Raw genomic sequence first — 17,764 nt, 5'->3', positions numbered from 1 at the left:
ACTCTTAGCTGGGAGGCTAGGAGGAGCTGCTGTTAGCTGGGAGGCTAGGAAGCTAGGTATACTGCTATTAGGCAAGAGATGCTTCTCTTTGTCTTTTAATGGAAATAAAAGAGAAAATGAAAACTGCTGCTTCATTAATAAAACTGATATTTTCCCTGAGAACAAACGACTGAGTCTGGAGCCTCTAGTGGACGTAAAAGAAAACAACAAGTTCAAGATTCTGTTTGTTGATTTATATAAATACTGAACATCGTACAAATACAGCGTACCATCATCTGAGGAAAATATCCAGTCAGCATCAGACGTCATGGCCTGTGAGTGTACACATGGTTCATCTAAAATAACCGTCTACAGGACTTTAAAACTCCCAGAGCCCCCGAACACAAGAAGAAGAACGAGACGGCGCCAGCAACCGTCGCAAAATAAAAGAATAAAAACCAAAAAATAAAATAAACTGGGATTAGACCGGATCCGATAATTAGTTCGTCCTCCTTCAGGAAGGTTTCACAGATTCTTGTCTTTTTAAAAGGATTTTATATTTTGAAGTAAATATTTACTTCATCTCCTCTCGACGACAGAAACACTTTCAAGTCATTTGATTTAATTTCCCTCAAACCGGAGCACGTGAAGTGTGAACGTGGAGCCCTCGGTGTCGTCTGCAGGCGTAAATGAAGTAAATTAAAGTTGGAAATGTTAAAAATCTGCAGCGACTTCGTCAGAAATGAACATGTTTTAAAGTCGGATGTGAGATAAACGGCCTCCGCCTCCGAGTCTGGTTTCTAATAAAGATTCCTCATTTAAAGTCCTCGTTTCTGCAGGAAAATAAATAAAAAGTGTCCTGGTGCTGGACTAGTTCGACTAATAGATCAGAAGTAAAAAGCTAAAACGTCGCTGTGGTTCCAGACGGTGCAGATGTTTTCTGGTGAATCTCCTGAAGAGTTCGTTTCTTTTCCATCTCTGCTCCAGTTTGCACTCGTCTCAGTCCCAGAGGAAAAACTAAAACTAGCAGGTTCCAGGTTCCAGGTTCCAGGTCCCGTTTTTATCTTCCAGGCGTAGCTCCTGGTTCACTACTCAGAGGCTTAATGAGATGAACCCGGTGGGAGCTGGTTTCTATCCCAGAATGCACCAGGGCGTCTGGCTCTGGTCACACTCCAGTTTGGTGTTGATGACGGTGCAGGGGGCGCCGCTGATGGTCAGCTCCTGCCGCGACTCCACCTGGTAGCGCAGGTTTGTCAGACCCCCCTCCGGGTCCACCTTAAACTGCTCCTACAGGGAGGGCGGGGGAGGGAGCCATAACATTATGACCACTGGGTGGAAAGTCTCACAACATTTCATCTTCAGAGATGATTTTAGAGGAAGAAAAAAATCTGATTGTGACCAAAGTTGAAGGTGGAAGAGGAGGATGAAGAAGAAGAAGAAAAGAAGAGGACGAGGAGGAGGAAAAGATGAAGAGAAGGAACATGAGGAGGAGGAGGAGGAAGAAGAAGAAGAAAAGAAGAGGACGAGGACGAGGAGGAAGAAGAAAAGGACTAAGAACAACAAGGAAAAGACGAAGAGAAGGAACATGAGGAGGAGGAGGTGGAAGAGGAAGAAGAGGAAAAGAAGACAAGGAGGAGTAGGAAAAGATGTTGAGGAGCGGGAAAAAGAAGAAGAGGAACAAGAGGAGGTGGAAGATGAGGAGGAGGAAAAAGAAGATGAGTAAAGGAGGAGGAAGAAGAAGAAGGATGTTGAGGAAAAGGAAAAAGAGGAAGTAGAGGAGGAAGAGGAGGATTTAAAGGACCTGCTGCTTCATAGCTCTAGAGGAGTTGGGGGGAGGGACCTACTCATGTGGTCATAATGTAGTGGCTGATGGTTCTCATACCTGCTTCTGGGCCGCGACCCTCTTCTGGTCCCTCTTCCTCCAGGCCGGGTCGTGGAGGTGGAGGAAGGTTTTATATCCGGTGGTGATGCCGCTCGGTCTGAACAGCTGCAGAGGAGAAGAAGAAGAAGAAGAAGAAGACCGGGATGAGGGAAGACCACCGGGGGGGGGGGGGACCACCCAGTTACCATGGCTACATGCTACATATCAGTGCTAAGCTAACAGTCACTGAGCCTCTTTACCTGCAGCTCTGCTTTTCTCAGTCGCCTGTAGAACTCGTCGTCCTCTCGCCCCCACCCCCAGAACCGGTTCGACATCCCGTTGCACTGAAACAGAACAAACTTTGATTTTATTTTATTTTATGCTTCAGAGTCGTTTGGTTTTAATTTAACACTCAGAGGCTTTAAGATGATCTCAAAGTGTGAAAATGACGAAGGAGACACAAGGTCAAGAAAAACAAATCCAAAATGGACCGAAGCTGATTATGTGTAGAGGAGAAACAAGAAGAGGAAGAAGGAGAAGAAGAGAAGGAAGACGATGGGGAGGAAATATTAGATAAAAATGAACTAAAACACAAACTGAAATGATTCATTAAGGATTTACTCCAGGTGTATTTGGCTGTGAATAAGTCAAACAGTACCACCTGGTGGACACGTCCAGCTACCACAGCCCTGGAAGACGAGCTCTAAACCACAGGTGTGAAACAACAGAGGGAATCTGGGCTAAAAGTGAGAAATAAAAAATAACTGACAATAGATTTATTAAGGTATTACTGTTTATCTCATGATCGCGTCCTCGGGATCATGCATTAACTGTTCTGTGCTGAATGACGACACGATTGGTTATTCTCTGATCTGCACTTTAAAGGCTGAACTTTTAATTTCATTTTGCTGCTGAGCAATGACAGAAAAATCATGTGTCCACTGGTTTAATAAAAGAAATGCTGCGTTTCCCCCTAGAAATGCACAAAACCTAAATATGTCAATAAAAAACTGGTGATGGAAACGCAGAGGGTCATGTGACCAGTTCATTTGAAGAGTCGCAGCTCATTCACAAAACACCTTCAATGGAAACAGGTACAAAGACAAACTGGACTTTATCAAATTTCAGAAATATCACTTTTATTTTGGGAAAAGTTTTAATAGAAACGCAGCTATTGAGACCATTGCAGGCAGCGAGGAGCTAAAATTAAACTTATCTTTCTTTGAGGACGTACCATGCTGTAGTGTTTCTTGGTGAGCAGCAGGATTCCCCCCACGTAGGTCTTGTAGTGGTAGAGCGGGTGCAGCTCGGGCGAGGCCACGTGGAACGGCCCCTCCCCAGGGAAGCCGTAGTCCAGGGCGTCGTTCTGGGGCAGCAGGTCCACGTCGTGCATGGCCAGGTAGTCGGTGTCGTTGCCGCTCTCCAGGTAGCCCACGTTGATCAGAGACGCCCGGTTAAACCTGGAACCACAGGAACCACAGACTCTACAGATCTGCATAGGAAGTCACTCAAACATGAGCAGAGAACCTCCGGGATTAATAGTTCAGTGCGTTTCCAATTAACTCTTTACTGACATACTCAGAATCCCTAAAGTTTTATTTCAGCCCTCGAGTTTTATTGTGTTGTAGTTTTTTTTTTTTTAATTTTCATGTAGTAAATCCAGATGAATGAAAATCACCACGTCTGGTCCCTCGTCTTTCAGTGGTAAACAAATGTAAACATGTATTTAGGGATGTTATTATCAGATTTTAGCACAAAAATGTAATATCTGTAAATATAAGCCTCCATGAACGCAGCATGTGACGTTTACTTGATGACATTTTACAACAACAAGTGGATTGTTAGCTGCTAGCCGTGGCTAACAGGCTAGCTCTCCCAGTGCCTGACTACAGTTATGTCTCTGGTAAAACAATGCACTTAAAAAATAAATGAATAAAATGTCAGTTTTCCAGGACTCAAGTTGAAGTTGCTTTTTTTGCACAGAGAATGTTTGCATTTGGAAAAACGCCTCCAGCAGCTGTAAAAAGCTTCACATATCGGTGACAGAAACTAAGAGTTGAACAATATGGAGCGTTAGAACATCAGAGCTGATTCAGACACGTGTTCTTCTTCATGGTTCCTGATAAACCAGGTCAGAGGGGGACCTTGTAGACCACATTAGACCCTGATTAGACCTGACAATGGTTCCTGGATCTTCTCTGATTGGCTCAATGAAAACCACATGACACTAAACCTCACTGAGAGGAACCAGGAACCACGTTACCACATATGGTTCCTGGTTCCTGGACCACGGAGGTTAAAGACAAAGACACAAAACTATGAAGAACCCAGATAACTAGACATGAGGACACGATGAGGGAAAGCTCACAGCCTTCAGACCATCTGGAACCAGTCTAGCCTCAGGAAGTAAAGTGAACATTATTTCTCACCTGTAATGATCCAGCTGGTTGATGACGAGGATCTTGTGGCGGATCTTCTTCTTGTTGAGGAACGCGTGCATGAAGGGAACGAACACCATGAGCTCCTCAAAGCGCTCCCTGAAGGGGACGATGAGGGCCAGTTTATGAGGACCCCAGGACGGGTCGTCCACCGCGGACGCCTGAGCGTCGGCCGGGCAGGGCGGCGGCGGCGGCGGCGGCGGCGGCGGCTGGACGACACGTCTGTCCTGGTGGGACGTGGAGGACATTTCACCCGAACAGCTGAGCTGCAGCCAGAACAGAGACACGAGCACCAGCACCATGCACAGGCCGAACAGCTTGTAGATCGTACATCTACCAGACAGGAACCTGGAAACCAACACGGAGAGAACTTCAACCACGATAAACCTGACAAACACGGTGCCCAGTCATAAACGCACACGTCACATCCTTCACAAGAAACTGGCAGATTCATCAGTGCTCAAAATTACAAGAAATATAACTCGCTGAACTGGGAAAAGACGATTAAATGTGTAGACGATCGTTTACGGTTTGACTTGTCCACCACTCAGTGTGTCAACATAACGAACTGCACATGGGATCAGAAGAGAACAGAACTTTACCCCTGCAGCTACTAGAGAACTGGACACATACGGTTCATTTAAAGCTCATTTAAATGAGTTTTTATCAAGTTTCCAGCGTCTCGGCTCCGTCTGTCCTGAACCTGCGTCCATGTCTTACTGTGTTTTTGATTAGTTTGTGTATTTAACTTCATGTCACAGTTTTCTTCACACGTTCTAGTTGCAGCTCACTCTGGTCTCACTTAACCTACTTTTTAATCAACATTATCTTAATGTTTCTACTGTCTACTCTCTGTGCTGCATGTTTTAAACGATGTTATGAATGATATGTGTTTTCTCTCTCTCATGTTCTTACTTGTACTGAACACTTAGAAATGACCTTTAATAATCTTCTTTTCATTTTGCTTCAGGCTGACTCGACTCTGTAACATCTGTCCAGGGCTCCACATAAAAACCAGCCTCTTGTCCAACTCTGACACATTTACAGTAACGTTGATTAATGTGAACTGTCCCCGTTATAATACACAAACCAACAAAAACAGAAAAAATAATGATAATATCTGAGGTGAATGAGTTCCTATTCTGTCTGTCACTGAACTGCAAACAGATGCAAAACTTTAAAGAGACACAGAACAACAAGATTAAATCAAACTACAACAGGAAGTAAAACTACAGAGATTAAGACATAAAAACTAAAAATTAGTGTCTTCACTGATTCAGAGAAGCTGCAGAAAATAGACGAATTAATTAATTAAAAGTGAATAATTTGTCTCTAACTTTGAGCAGATAAGTCACGTTAACTTTAACTGAAGCCTTTTACTGGAGGAACTAACATTACAAACGTGGACACTTTGGTTTTATTTGGCGTTTCTCTGTGAAAAGCAGAATTATGTCGAGTTTTCAGCCTAATAAGAAACAGCTTCTCACCTTCTCTCCTCCTTAAAGTAGAGGACAGGCTTCCTTCTCGACGCATACATCATTTTTATATATATATATATATAAAAAAATGATAAAAAATAAAATAAAGCAGTAAAGAAAAGGAGCCGACGCCAGCAGAGGCTGATGCGATCAGATGGATCCGTGTCGTCCACCAGGTAGTTCCTCCATCCTGTCCCCTCGGTCCGAGCCGTCCTCCCTCGGGCTGATTCAACTGCTGCTTCTCTCACAGTCTGCACACATTTGTTCGGCTGTGTAAAGACTAAAATGAGCATTAAAAGCCGGTTTGTACGGGTTCCATGTGAGTCCTGGAGCCCGCGGGCTGTGTGCGCTAACAGGCGGCTGTACACGTAGCATGCAGCGGCTCCTCCGCTCCTCCGCCCCGGCTCCTCGATCCCTCACCCCGGCGTCCGCTCCGCGTTTTACCCGAGAGGCCGCTGGACCTCCTGGTCAGGTCAAAGAATCTAAATTAACTCGACAAAAACACACAGAATTAATTATTTCAATTTATAGGGATCATTTTTCGGCTGGGGGAATATTAAACATAAAACGGATTTTAGTGAGGTCCAGCTGTTAAATGAGTCCGAGAGGGAATGAAGGCGAGTAGAAAAAAGGGTTCCTACCGGATAAACAGGACCTGGTTTTAGACTTTACTTTAATGATATGCAGAGAAATTACTTGGTCAGAGCAGCTTAAAAAACACTATTAAAAGCCACAAGTAAAAAGAAAGATAAAATAAGATTAAAATAAAATAAAATAAATGTGATGTAAAGAATTAAATGTACAGGCCTGTGGGTCAATAGCCGTCAAAGTTAATACCATTTATGTACCGTTATCAAAATAAAAACAATTTAATTTAATGTTTGAATTGAAAAAAATTAACCATTCAATTGGGTTATGATTATTTGTTTGATCTGTTTACATTATTTTGATACGTTACTCAGTTTATTACTTTTAATCAATGACACTGAGTCATCTTCATCCTTCATCTTTCCTTTCACCTGTTTGCTCTTCCCACTCAACCTGTGCATATATATAATATATAAATCATGTGTCCACATGTGTTTGATAAATAATATCAAATATAAAGGCAAAAGCAAAGACTCCATTACAAATCCACTATACTGGATAAAAATACAATTTAATTTTAATTTATTTATTAAATAGAATTTCTGTTCTTATGTGCAAATTAGTTTTTTTTATGACGAAAACAAAGAAACTAAATCATAATCTTCTCTTTCCAACAACAGAAACCATTAGAGACGCAGATAGTCGTTTTTTGAATTAGTTTTAATTTTTATTCCATTTTGCAGTCACATTTATTTTCAGATCTTTTTATTCTCCTCAAAATAAAATATAGTTACAGCGTATAAAAACTCTTGTGTCTGGATGACTCTATGAGCTGGACTTCTGATGAGGATGTTAAAAACAAAACAACAACTACAACCAAAAAAAAAAAAAAGTCAAAATCCCGACACCACCCTTCGAAAACCAAAACGTGACAAAACTTTATTTCAAGTGCAATTTCTTTAAAGATTTCACATGAAAACTGAATTTCAAGTCCCTGTTTCAGCGTCAAAAAAACGATTTAGATCCTACCCTCCAAAACTGAAAACTACCGATCAACACAATCAGACTGATTTAAGGAAAGAAAGAAAATCTCAGTAACTGAGGAGAAAGAACAAACTGTCAAAATAAAAATCTGAGAATATTCTTAGATTTATTTATCACTTGGAAGCTGAATATTTAGTCTGAGAACATGAATTCAGCTTTTCTGTGAAACTCAAAAGTCCTGGCAGTGTCAACAATCACTGAACTCACAAAACGATCGAGTAGAATTTCTGTCATCGTTCGGAGACAAAGGAGAAGATTTCTGTTTCCTTGGGATCAATATCTCTGGTGGCCAGTAACAGATCAGAAACCAAACAGGAAAAATGGGACTGAACATTTGTGTGTGTGTGTGAAACATGAAGACTGGAACCAACATGAGTCCAAATCTAAAAGCATCAACTCGTCTGTGGGTGTTAGAATAAATATTTGTTCCCTGATGTTCTGCTGGGTTCAACACAAACAGGGCTGCTGACAAAAAGAGTAAAAATGATAAAGATGTCGTTTTCAAGCCAAATTGTGCAGGTGGATTTCTCTGTGTCCCGTCTCCTCTGCAGTTCCTCCTCCTCCTCCTCCTCCTCCTCCGACGGCCGCTGCCGCTCAGCGCTGCATCATCAGTAGAGACCAAACACTCACACAAACATTCACACACACACACTTTCACAGAAAATAAGTTTACACCAGCTTCTTGGCTTCGAAGAAGCTCTTGAGGTGTCTCATCTGCCAGATGCCGATGGCGACGAGGATCAGAGTCTGGACGATGGACCACCACAGGACCCGCTGGTTGGTGCTCTCGCTGGTCAGACGGAAACGCTCCTCACGGTACTGAGAGAGGACAGAGCGGGTTTAATTATTATTATTATTATTAATGAATCCTCTCAGTAGATTATGATCAATGTGGCTGTGTGGCAGAAAGAGGACCTGACAAAGACACACCCTGGTCTATATCACTTGCCCTGTGCTGCTAAGCTCCTCCCCTCATCTCGGACAAAAATAAGCTCCACCCACAAAGATTTTTAACATCCCTCATCTTCCCACAGTCACAACGTGAGTGTTGCTGACTGACCCTCTGGTAGTTCTGCTCCTTCTGGATCTGGTCCACCTGTTCCACCAGCTGCCGGACTCTCAGCTGCAGCTCCGTCAGTTTGTCTTTGGCGGCGATCTCGGCGTAGTTGTTGGCGTGTTCTCCAACCTGGATGTCCAGGTGAACCCTCTGAAACACAGACAGGAAGTCACAAAACGCAAGTTTAGCCACAAACCTCCAGAAACAACCTCCTGGCTTCAGGGAGTTCAATATCAACGAGTAACTCGTGGTTGTGATTAAACCGTTTGATTTAAGGACAGAACAGAAGCTCCTCACCAGCATGCCTCCAGCAAACAGGGAGAACTTGGAGGAGTTGGAGTGCAGACAGATCTGATGTTCTCCAGGTGTGTGCGACGTGAAGGTGAAGCGTCCCTCTGAGCCGTACTGCCGGGACAGGATCACCTGCAAACAAACACAAGACAAGCAGATCAGATGATGGTTATTTCTTCTTCTAGTAGGGAGGTTTAGTCAAACCTGCAGCAGTTTTTAATGTATAAAATACTTGTAACAGTATTTATATTGATGTTTGTTAGTTTATGAAACCGTTGGTTCACCTTGTCATCAGGATCTTTGACTTCGACGAACATGCCCAGACCCTGAGTGGCCGGCAGATACTCCTCTCTCTGTTTATCATAAAGCTGAGTCCGATAGTTTCCTGCACAAACACAAACCAAAAAAAAACAACAAAAAAACAGGATTTAATGGGAAGAAACACACACAAATTGCACTCTTCTTGTTTCTTGTTTTAATTGGTTTATATACTGTATGTACTGCTGCTATCCTGGTCAGGTCTCTCTTTAAATGGAGGTTTTATATGTCAATGAGACAAACCTTGTTAAATAAAGGTTATTAAAACTACTATTAAAACACGATAGACAAAAGCTACAAGACAGGAAGTGCAACATGTGTTGGGTTTATATTTGCACAGACATCAACAATAACAGGTGTTATATTCGCACCTTACAACCATTCAGCAGCTTCTACCCAACAAATACAGCATTCAACATTTAACGTGGAGAAATATCAGCATGAAAATATATTTGAGTCTGTTTTTAACTTCTAATTTGTACAATTAGCATCATAAACACTTTCTAAATGAGCAATTGTATCCACATAGTGCAGCTAATCAAACTGTTCGCGTACACTTTATGAAATAGTAGAGGGAGAAGTAAGATTTAGTCCTCTAAGGACACGACAGACAACTTTAGCTCAACTAGCCCATTAGCTGAAGTTACTGAGCTAACTAGCAGCTAGCATTAGCCTTCAGGAGACTTCCGCTCACCGATAATCATGGTCTCGTCTGGGATTTCCTCTATGAAACATTTCTTCTCGGTCTCTCCGATGTGAAAGTACAAAGAGGAGACGGAGCTGTAGAAAACGTTGACAAGTAGAAGTGAAAACACGCACGACTGCATCCTGATCCTGACTGACGCCATCTTCCTGCCGGGACAGAGCTCTCACTGAGCATGCGCGGACACGGCAGTGCCACGTAAACCCTCACGCCGCTCTGGCCAATCACAGCTCTGCTAGAGGCTCCAGGGTGTTGTAGTTCAAAAGGCTTTAAATGCATTGTAGTGCGTTACACTATTTACGATTCCTCACGGTTTATAAAGTGAAAAAAATGATATTTTATCATCTGATTTGGAGTAGGACGGAAAAACCAGCAGGGACAAAATAAAACTACAAGTATTTTTTATTGTATTATGTTTCTGGTGGCAATTTAGACGATTAAAGAGTTAAATTGTGAAACAATAATTAAGATTTTAGAAAAATGTATTTTAATAAACGCAAATTAAGTTAAAGAATCTAGTTTATGACACAAAACCCACCACGTCTGGCAAAGCCAGCAGTAAAGTAAATAACCTGCAGGAGGCAGCAAGTCAACACCACTTGGGTTTAATCCAGCGAAGAGGCGAAGAAGAAGTCACTTCCTCCCAAGCTGTTTCCACGGCAACCAGAGGGAATCCAACATGGCGTCCGGTGAGTCTCGTATGATTATTTGAGCCACAGCATTAGTAAATGTTGTACATGAACTAGATTTACAACATTTAAAGGTTGTTTTAGAATAAGTTTACGTTCTAAACAAAAGATGACAATAATAAAATCAGAGTCTTTATTAGAATCCTGTTAGTTTAGTTGGTTAGCTTAAAGCTAACAGGTTAGCGGTCGATATGTGATAAATAAATGTTCACCAATGTTTCTGACCCTGATACCAGGATTACTTTATTATACTTCATCATAGTTCACTAGCAGTACTGCAGACTACCACAACTACTCCTTATATCGCTACAAAAGCCTGAAAATACAACTTTAAACGAACAAGCCTCATATTTTTCAGTGTTCATTGAAAGAGGAGGAAGACAGTAAACTTGACATCCTTAACTTCTTCATGGATTATTTAATCAGGACAGACACAAATGTGATACTATCTGGATTTACTTTTAATGCAGACAAATAATAAATAAAATAAATGTATTTTAAAGTAAACTTCTACCAGGAACTTATTAATCTGTGTCTAAAAACATCCTGAAAAGAGTCATAATGTTATCGTCTTCAATCAGACGTTTATTAATAATTAATAATAAGTATTATAAAAATAATAATAATAATTATGACCTGGTTTTACTAAAACATGCTTCAATCCAAGCAAACACAAACGTAGTTAAAGAAAGTGACAAAAAGAGATGAAAGAAAGAAAGTGTTATTATGGCCAACAACCTGCAAATTCATTGTGTATTTATTTTTATATTATTTTAGTTGGAAAGCTAATAGCAGTCAAAAAGTTGATAATAATACTATTAATATCATATTTGACACTTTACAGAAAAGACCAGACAAATAGAACAATGGATAAAAACATCAATAGATGCATAAAAAAACAGCATTAAAACATCCAAATACAAGAAACATACAATAAACAACATTCAAGACAATGTACAGCATTTAATAAAACAGCATGAATAAAACTTGGGAATGAAGAAGGTGAGGTAGAGTCAATTATGTGGAATCATGTGATGAGCCACTTTTCACAGGAAAACCAGAAGGGACAAAATAAGCAACAAGTATTTGTTATTTTATTACATTTCCATTGGCAATTTATAATTTATTATAATTATAGTGAAACTATTAAAACGTTTTTTAAAATGTTGTATATGGCCCGTTATCGCTTTTCATCTTTAAAAATAACTTTATTTATAAAATGAACACTATTGAGAAGTGTTTCCTGAAGGAAAACTAGAAGACAAAAAATTAAATAAATAAAATATAAAGCTGACATTAAAAGACATGACCACGAGGAACATAAAGGAACTTAGGTGAATAATTGATGGAATATGAGGAAAGTCATCAAACTACTGTAAAAATCACATTTGTGAAGTTGAGTGTAAACTCTCAGTTAAAGTAAAGGCTCAGACACATTCTGTTCAGCTTCCAGTGGCTTCATTAAAATAAACAAGCTGTTTGAAAGCATCTGCAGAGTCTCCCTCTCACAGTTTACATCCCGTCTCTTATTTCTCTGCAGGGATCCGACCGATCGTATCCTTCACATGAAGCCGATGCAGAGCTGCATCTCTCTCTGTCTGCTGCTGTTTCCTTGACTGTCTCCTCCTCAGCTTTCATCCACTCCTCTGCAGGTCCTCCTCTACCTCAACAGCTGGTACTTTGCAGCCTTCTACCTGGCAGAGATCTTCATGTTCATCTATAAAGGTCAGTGACTGTAGGAACAGGAAGTTTAAAGGAGATTAAAATAACACATTAATAGCACAGGAAAACCTTCAGAATATGAAGAGACGTTTAACTCGTCTACAGCCAGAGGTTTAAGTTTCAGGGGAATGTGAACGGATGGATTAATGTTTGATGGGTCTAATTCCTGCTGTTTATTCTTAAATATTAATGAGATTGTTCACTAGTTAAAATAGCTTCAAATGAAACAAAGAAAAATATTTCAAATGGGGAAATATTTTCAGACTTTAGAGACTCATAAAAAGAGAGCAAAATTTAGTCCATTATATATTATACTATAATATATCTAGTATGTAATATATAGTTTCTATAATATAAGTTTGAATTTAGGAAAAATAAATAATAAACTTTTCCTTGAGTTTCCTCTTTTCATTTCCTTTTTCAATGATTGACCAAAAAAATATTTAGTCAGAAGCCCGAGGTTTATAGTGTCCAACTGAATATCTACAGAAAAATACAAAAATATAAAACATAGATATAAAATACAATCAGTTGCCCCTTATAAACTTCAATCATCTCACAATTCAGGGCTTTTTTTGAATATTGGATCTAAATGTGATCGTCATCATTTGATCGTACGATATTATCAGTGAAGTATATTATAGGTAAAAGCTTTTCTTAGTTAGTAAATCCTTTGTTTTATAGAAAATAGCAGTTGACCTGTTTAATTGTTTTTCTTTATTTAATTTTCAATCTGGACACATAAATAATGTGATAATAATATTTCAAATATCTGAGAATGACTGGAAGGAGTTCAAACCCTCATCAAACCTTTTATTCCTGTTCACTCTTGAATCTTAAAGCTGTGGATGGAGAAGAAGCTCTGAGTTAAAAGTTCTGCAGTTCAGTATTGATTGGTTCAGATTTGAGTGTTTGAAGCTGCGGCTGCTTCAGCTTCACCACCAGGACTTTCCCACAAGTTGTTTTTCTCACCGGCTGAATCGATAAGTCGAAGAGTGTTATTAGAGGAACCCTCAGGCTACGTTTTAGGAGTGTGCTCCACGTTTTCTCCTGTGTCTCCAGGTGTTTTACTCCCGTACCCGTTAGATAACCTGGTTCTGGACGTGGTGCTGCTGCTCCTCTTCCTCGCTCTGGAGACGCTCAGGATCTTTTACAGTGAGTGGAGCTGAGCTCTAATGTTCACAGAAAGGCTCAGTTTACTTTTCTCTGGGTGAGGACTGACGTTCAGGTGAAAGCACAGACTGTGGATAAAGATGTTCCTCCCTCTGGGCAGAAGCTAAGATGTGTCACATATGGAGGCGGCCATCGCTTTAGAAAAGTCCTTTTTAATTACTGTTACTGTATCTTTAACAACTCAACTGTAGAAATAGAGATGATACCAAATATTTACAGACTTCCGAGTCTCAAAACAAGAGTTTTGGTTCTTTTTCAACAATGAATCCAAAAACTAAATCAATAAGAATAATTCAGTTTGTAGTAAATGATAAAGTCTTTCCTCTGAACATTAATGTTTGTGCGTCTGTGTCCAGGCTGGAAGGGGAACCTGTGTGAACGCTCTCTGGCCTCGCTGCTGTCTCTCTTCATCCTGTTTGCGTGTGCAGCTTTGTCCGTTTATTACCTGCTGCTCCAGACCTTCGTCCTGCGTCTGGAGTTCCTCCTCAACGCCGTCCTGCTCTGCTTCTACGGCCTCGAGTTCCTGCTCGGACTCATCTCCATATCTGCCTTCTCCAGGTGATCGCAGGCCTCAGCATTAACCTCTGATTATTCTGTTACTGATGAAACATTCAGCCTCATCCCTTCCCTGTCCCCTCATCTCTTCTTCTCTAGGTCTAAAGTCTACTGAAGCATCAAACACTCCAGGACGGACCCGAGAACTGTTTTTATTTCTGAATTCTGAGACCTCTCTGTAAATACAAATCACTGTTATTTTTTTATGAGTGTATCAACGTTGACATGAAGGTGTTTTTGTAGATAAATTCTGAGCTTTTTAAAATAAAACCGAGGGTGAAATAAAGGTTAAAATCCATCAGTCTGTCCTGTATTCATATGCACAGAAAGGACACTTCAGAGTCTTTATTATTAATCTTTCAAGGGAATCGTTTTGTTGCTGTTGCTCCCATAAAGTTGCACGGTGGCAGTGTCAAACACAAATAGAATAAAAGTAAGATATTGCACAAGTATTATATGTAAAGTTACAAATAAATTCTAAGGGAGTCTGAAGTGTTAACAGTGAAAGTCTGGAGACCACATGCAGGAATGAGCTTTTTATAAGACATAAGACAGAATAAAAACCAACATGAAAGAACATACAAAATATACAAAACAAACAGCAGCATTCTGGGAAAAAGAAAACTAAAGACATTCTGTATATATAAAATAGAATAGAATAGAATAGAATAGAATAGAATAGAATAGAATAGAATAGAATAGAATAGAATAGAATGCCCTTTATATAGTGTGCAATGGGAATTAAACACTGGTAATATAATATAATTGCTAAAATATAAAATAAATGAGGATGAGTGTGTTACTGAAGGTTCTTCTCAGACTGACCAGTGTGTTGTGGAGTGGATGGGAGGACACATTGTGTTCAAAGAGTCCATCTCCAGCCCTACAACACCATCACTGGCCTCTCAGAAAGTAGAGTCCACTCTGGCTCTAGATTAGATTAGACTAGACTAGACTAGACTAGACTAGACTAGACTAGACTAGACTAGATTAGATAAGATTCCTTTATCACAGTGGTTCCCAACCTTCTCTGAGCACTGTTTATTATTATTGAAGATTGAACATAAAAGACTGAAATACAGGAGAAACATGTTGTAAGCACCACAGTCACCAACACAGCATCTGTAACATGTGGCAACACCTTCATTATTATAGTTGTCAAGGAGCTGTCCATCAGCACCACACAGGTATCATTCAAGGAGCTGTCCATCAGCACCACACAGGTATCATTCAAGGAGCTGTCCATCAGCACCACACAGGTATCATTCAAGGAGCTGTTCATCAGCACCACACAGGTATCATTCAAGGAGCTGTTCATCAGCACCACACAGGTATCATTCAAGGAGCTGTCCATCAGCAACACAGGTATTATTCAAGGAGCTGTCCATCAGCAACACAGGTATCATTCAAGGAGCTGTCCATCAGCACCACACAGGTATCATTCAAGGAGCTGTTCATCAGCACCACACAGGTATCATTCAAGGAGCTGTTCATCAGCACCACACAGGTATCATTCAAGGAGCTGTTCATCAGCACCACACAGGTATCAGACATGACCAGCATGGCGCCGTCTCTAATTAACAAATGACTCCTTCAACAATGGAGAAATACTTTCTCATATATAAAAGTCTGACATTCAATATCAGATCCAAACAGAATCCTAATATTAAAAAAAAAAAAAAAAAAAAAAAAAAAAAAAGCCCATTAAATCAACACAAAGTCGATATAAAGACGATGTAAATTCTGCTCCGGTTTAGAAAGATGAACATAAATTTAAGAAAAAGCAACAATATCAAAGAAACAAACTTAAATCATTGAACTCTTATGACTTTTTCCTTTTAAAATAAAATCTGCAGTGGATCATATTAAGATGTCTTTCTGGTTGTGTTTGATAATGTGGCACAACACAACCAAACCCCACATATGAAATGAAGTGATTAGGAATCACTGCTTTATTGTCATTGTTATTAAATACAACAAAGATAAAAACATGCTCATATAAAAGTGTAAGAAATATAGAGCAATAAATACTAAAATGTTCCATTCGTACTCACACACACTGATCACACGCAAACAAACAAACAGTAAAACGTGTGCAGTGATCATAAATAAACCATTTCATATAAACAAAGTGTTATTGCTCAGGCCTCATGTTTTTAGTGTCGTGATAAAAGCTGGTGTGTGTTTTCTTTTTCCTCCCCATGTCCACAACCAGCTCCTCTGTGGAGGTTTTCCTCCCACCATGAACCAAAGTTTCACACCACAGTCCTGATACGTCCCACTACCACAGGGAAATATGGTGAAAAATGTAAAGGTACCGGATCAGGCTCCTCAATAATGAGCCTGTGGATTTATTCAGAAAACTGTCGACTATCCCGGCGTCCAGAGTTCCTCCACCCACCAAATTCATTTTGTTCTGAAGTCTCTCTGTTGGGAACTGATTCTGCTCCAGAAACTTATTCAGAAAAGGATCAGTTAAAGATTAACAGATGAAAGCTGTTAGTTGAAAAGTCATTTATGGACGTGGAGCCAGACTCAGAAAATGTTTTTTTGTAATGTTCTAATACGTTTAATATTGTTTAACAGTGTTTTTATAATTGTTGCTGATTATTTCTCTGCATCTTATCTTATTTTACTTTTAACAGTCACGCTCGTTTATCTCTTGTGAGACTTTTCCACAAACTTGGGTCTTTGCATATGTTCAGTATACATGAAGTTGCAGAGCTTTATCAACTTTTGAAGGAAAAGTTTTCCTTCCTTAAGCCGTCTCTAATCTCAGATGACTAATTTAACAGTAAGCGAACAGGCGGAATGTGAGCGGCGGCGTTGAAAAGAGGATAAAGAAAGTTGAATTGTGCCTCGGCCATCAGCGCCGCTCCCCCTGACCTGCACATGTTTGTGCTCGCGGGGCATTTGTTCTGCTTGTCAAAGTCGCCGTCCAATTGGGTGCAGCTCGTATTAAAGAGATCAGCATATTTGCATGTCTCCACGATGGCTGCCTCGCTCGTTTCCCTTTGTGAATATAAAGCAGACAGAACTTAAAGCTGAGAGGTTTCATTACCGAGTCTATCTCCCGCGCGCAGTTCTGCCACACAAATTAAATTGTGCCACTTTGTTGAACACCGACCTCTGTTTTAGAACTGAAGCTTCATCTCTGCAGCTTCCAGCTCTGCTCAGAAACTTTACACCAAAAATAATAAAACTAACGCAAACAGGGCTGCGCGTCATTTACATGTGCACATTTTAAACCTGGAACTCAGAAGGTCACAGTCTGGTGGTCAAACATGACACTTTCTGCCTCTGCTTTTACATTTTAACATCAGAAAGAATTAATTAAATCCGTTGCAAAGACTTTTTTCGTGAACATTTTACACAAAGAAGACAAAAACCTGCCTCTCAACATGAATCTACTTTACACACTGTTACAATGATTCATATCTTTCTATTAATGTTGTGTTGAAGTAAGGAGGCGAGATTCATTCTAGAAACCTCAACCTGGATCATTTCAATTTTACTGCTTTGTTGTTTTGTGCAAATAAGTAAATAAACAAAAAAAATATATATATATATATTTATATGTCAATTATTTGCACTTTACATCAGAAATTAAACAGCTTTTCTTTACTAAACAAGAAGAAAAGATGCTTTTTAAGTTAAATTATTTTTATTTTTATTTCTATTTTTTTTTCCGGAAGCATCTGTGCAACATTTTAAGATTCCGAAAACAGTTTCTTTAATTCTACAAAATATTACTGCGAGCGTGAGATGTTTCTGGTTCTTATTAAGATCTTTACAGAATACGTTTCTGTCATATTTCAAACAACACGGGACATATATTAGTTTGTTGATGTTTTATTCTCGTGGCTAT

At 39.9% G+C, this 17,764-nt stretch overlaps 3 protein-coding genes across 3 annotated transcripts; 1 reads left to right on the top strand and 2 right to left on the bottom strand.

Moving 5' to 3' along the window:
* Positions 1-211: 211 nt before the first annotated feature.
* On the bottom strand, positions 212-6,346 carry b4galt7 (xylosylprotein beta 1,4-galactosyltransferase, polypeptide 7 (galactosyltransferase I)). The gene is made up of 6 exons (XM_047586033.1): positions 5,766-6,346; positions 4,270-4,626; positions 3,075-3,300; positions 2,101-2,184; positions 1,862-1,966; positions 212-1,266 (listed from the first exon to the last, which is right to left on the bottom strand). The coding sequence occupies exons 1-6, from the start codon at positions 6,047-6,049 to the stop codon at positions 1,111-1,113; spliced, it is 1,212 nt and encodes a 403-aa protein (XP_047441989.1). The 5' UTR covers positions 6,050-6,346; the 3' UTR covers positions 212-1,110.
* Positions 6,347-7,045: 699 nt separating this feature from the next.
* tmed9 (transmembrane p24 trafficking protein 9) lies at positions 7,046-9,931 on the bottom strand. Its single transcript, XM_047585491.1, has 5 exons — positions 9,749-9,931; positions 9,021-9,121; positions 8,743-8,868; positions 8,449-8,595; positions 7,046-8,207 (listed from the first exon to the last, which is right to left on the bottom strand). Exons 1-5 carry the CDS (start codon positions 9,900-9,902, stop codon positions 8,058-8,060), a joined length of 678 nt encoding a protein of 225 aa, XP_047441447.1. The 5' UTR covers positions 9,903-9,931; the 3' UTR covers positions 7,046-8,057.
* Positions 9,932-10,385: 454 nt separating this feature from the next.
* Positions 10,386-14,194, top strand: tmem216 (transmembrane protein 216). The gene is made up of 6 exons (XM_047585492.1): positions 10,386-10,446; positions 11,987-12,000; positions 12,078-12,171; positions 13,231-13,323; positions 13,698-13,899; positions 13,996-14,194. The coding sequence occupies exons 1-6, from the start codon at positions 10,437-10,439 to the stop codon at positions 14,009-14,011; spliced, it is 429 nt and encodes a 142-aa protein (XP_047441448.1). The 5' UTR covers positions 10,386-10,436; the 3' UTR covers positions 14,012-14,194.
* Positions 14,195-17,764: the final 3,570 nt, after the last annotated feature.

This window comes from Mugil cephalus, chromosome 5 (assembly GCF_022458985.1).
Source record: "Mugil cephalus isolate CIBA_MC_2020 chromosome 5, CIBA_Mcephalus_1.1, whole genome shotgun sequence".
Taxonomy (NCBI): domain Eukaryota; kingdom Metazoa; phylum Chordata; class Actinopteri; order Mugiliformes; family Mugilidae; genus Mugil; species Mugil cephalus.
The sequence above is the reverse complement of the archived record's forward strand: the minus strand, read 5'-3'. Positions and strand labels throughout refer to the sequence as shown.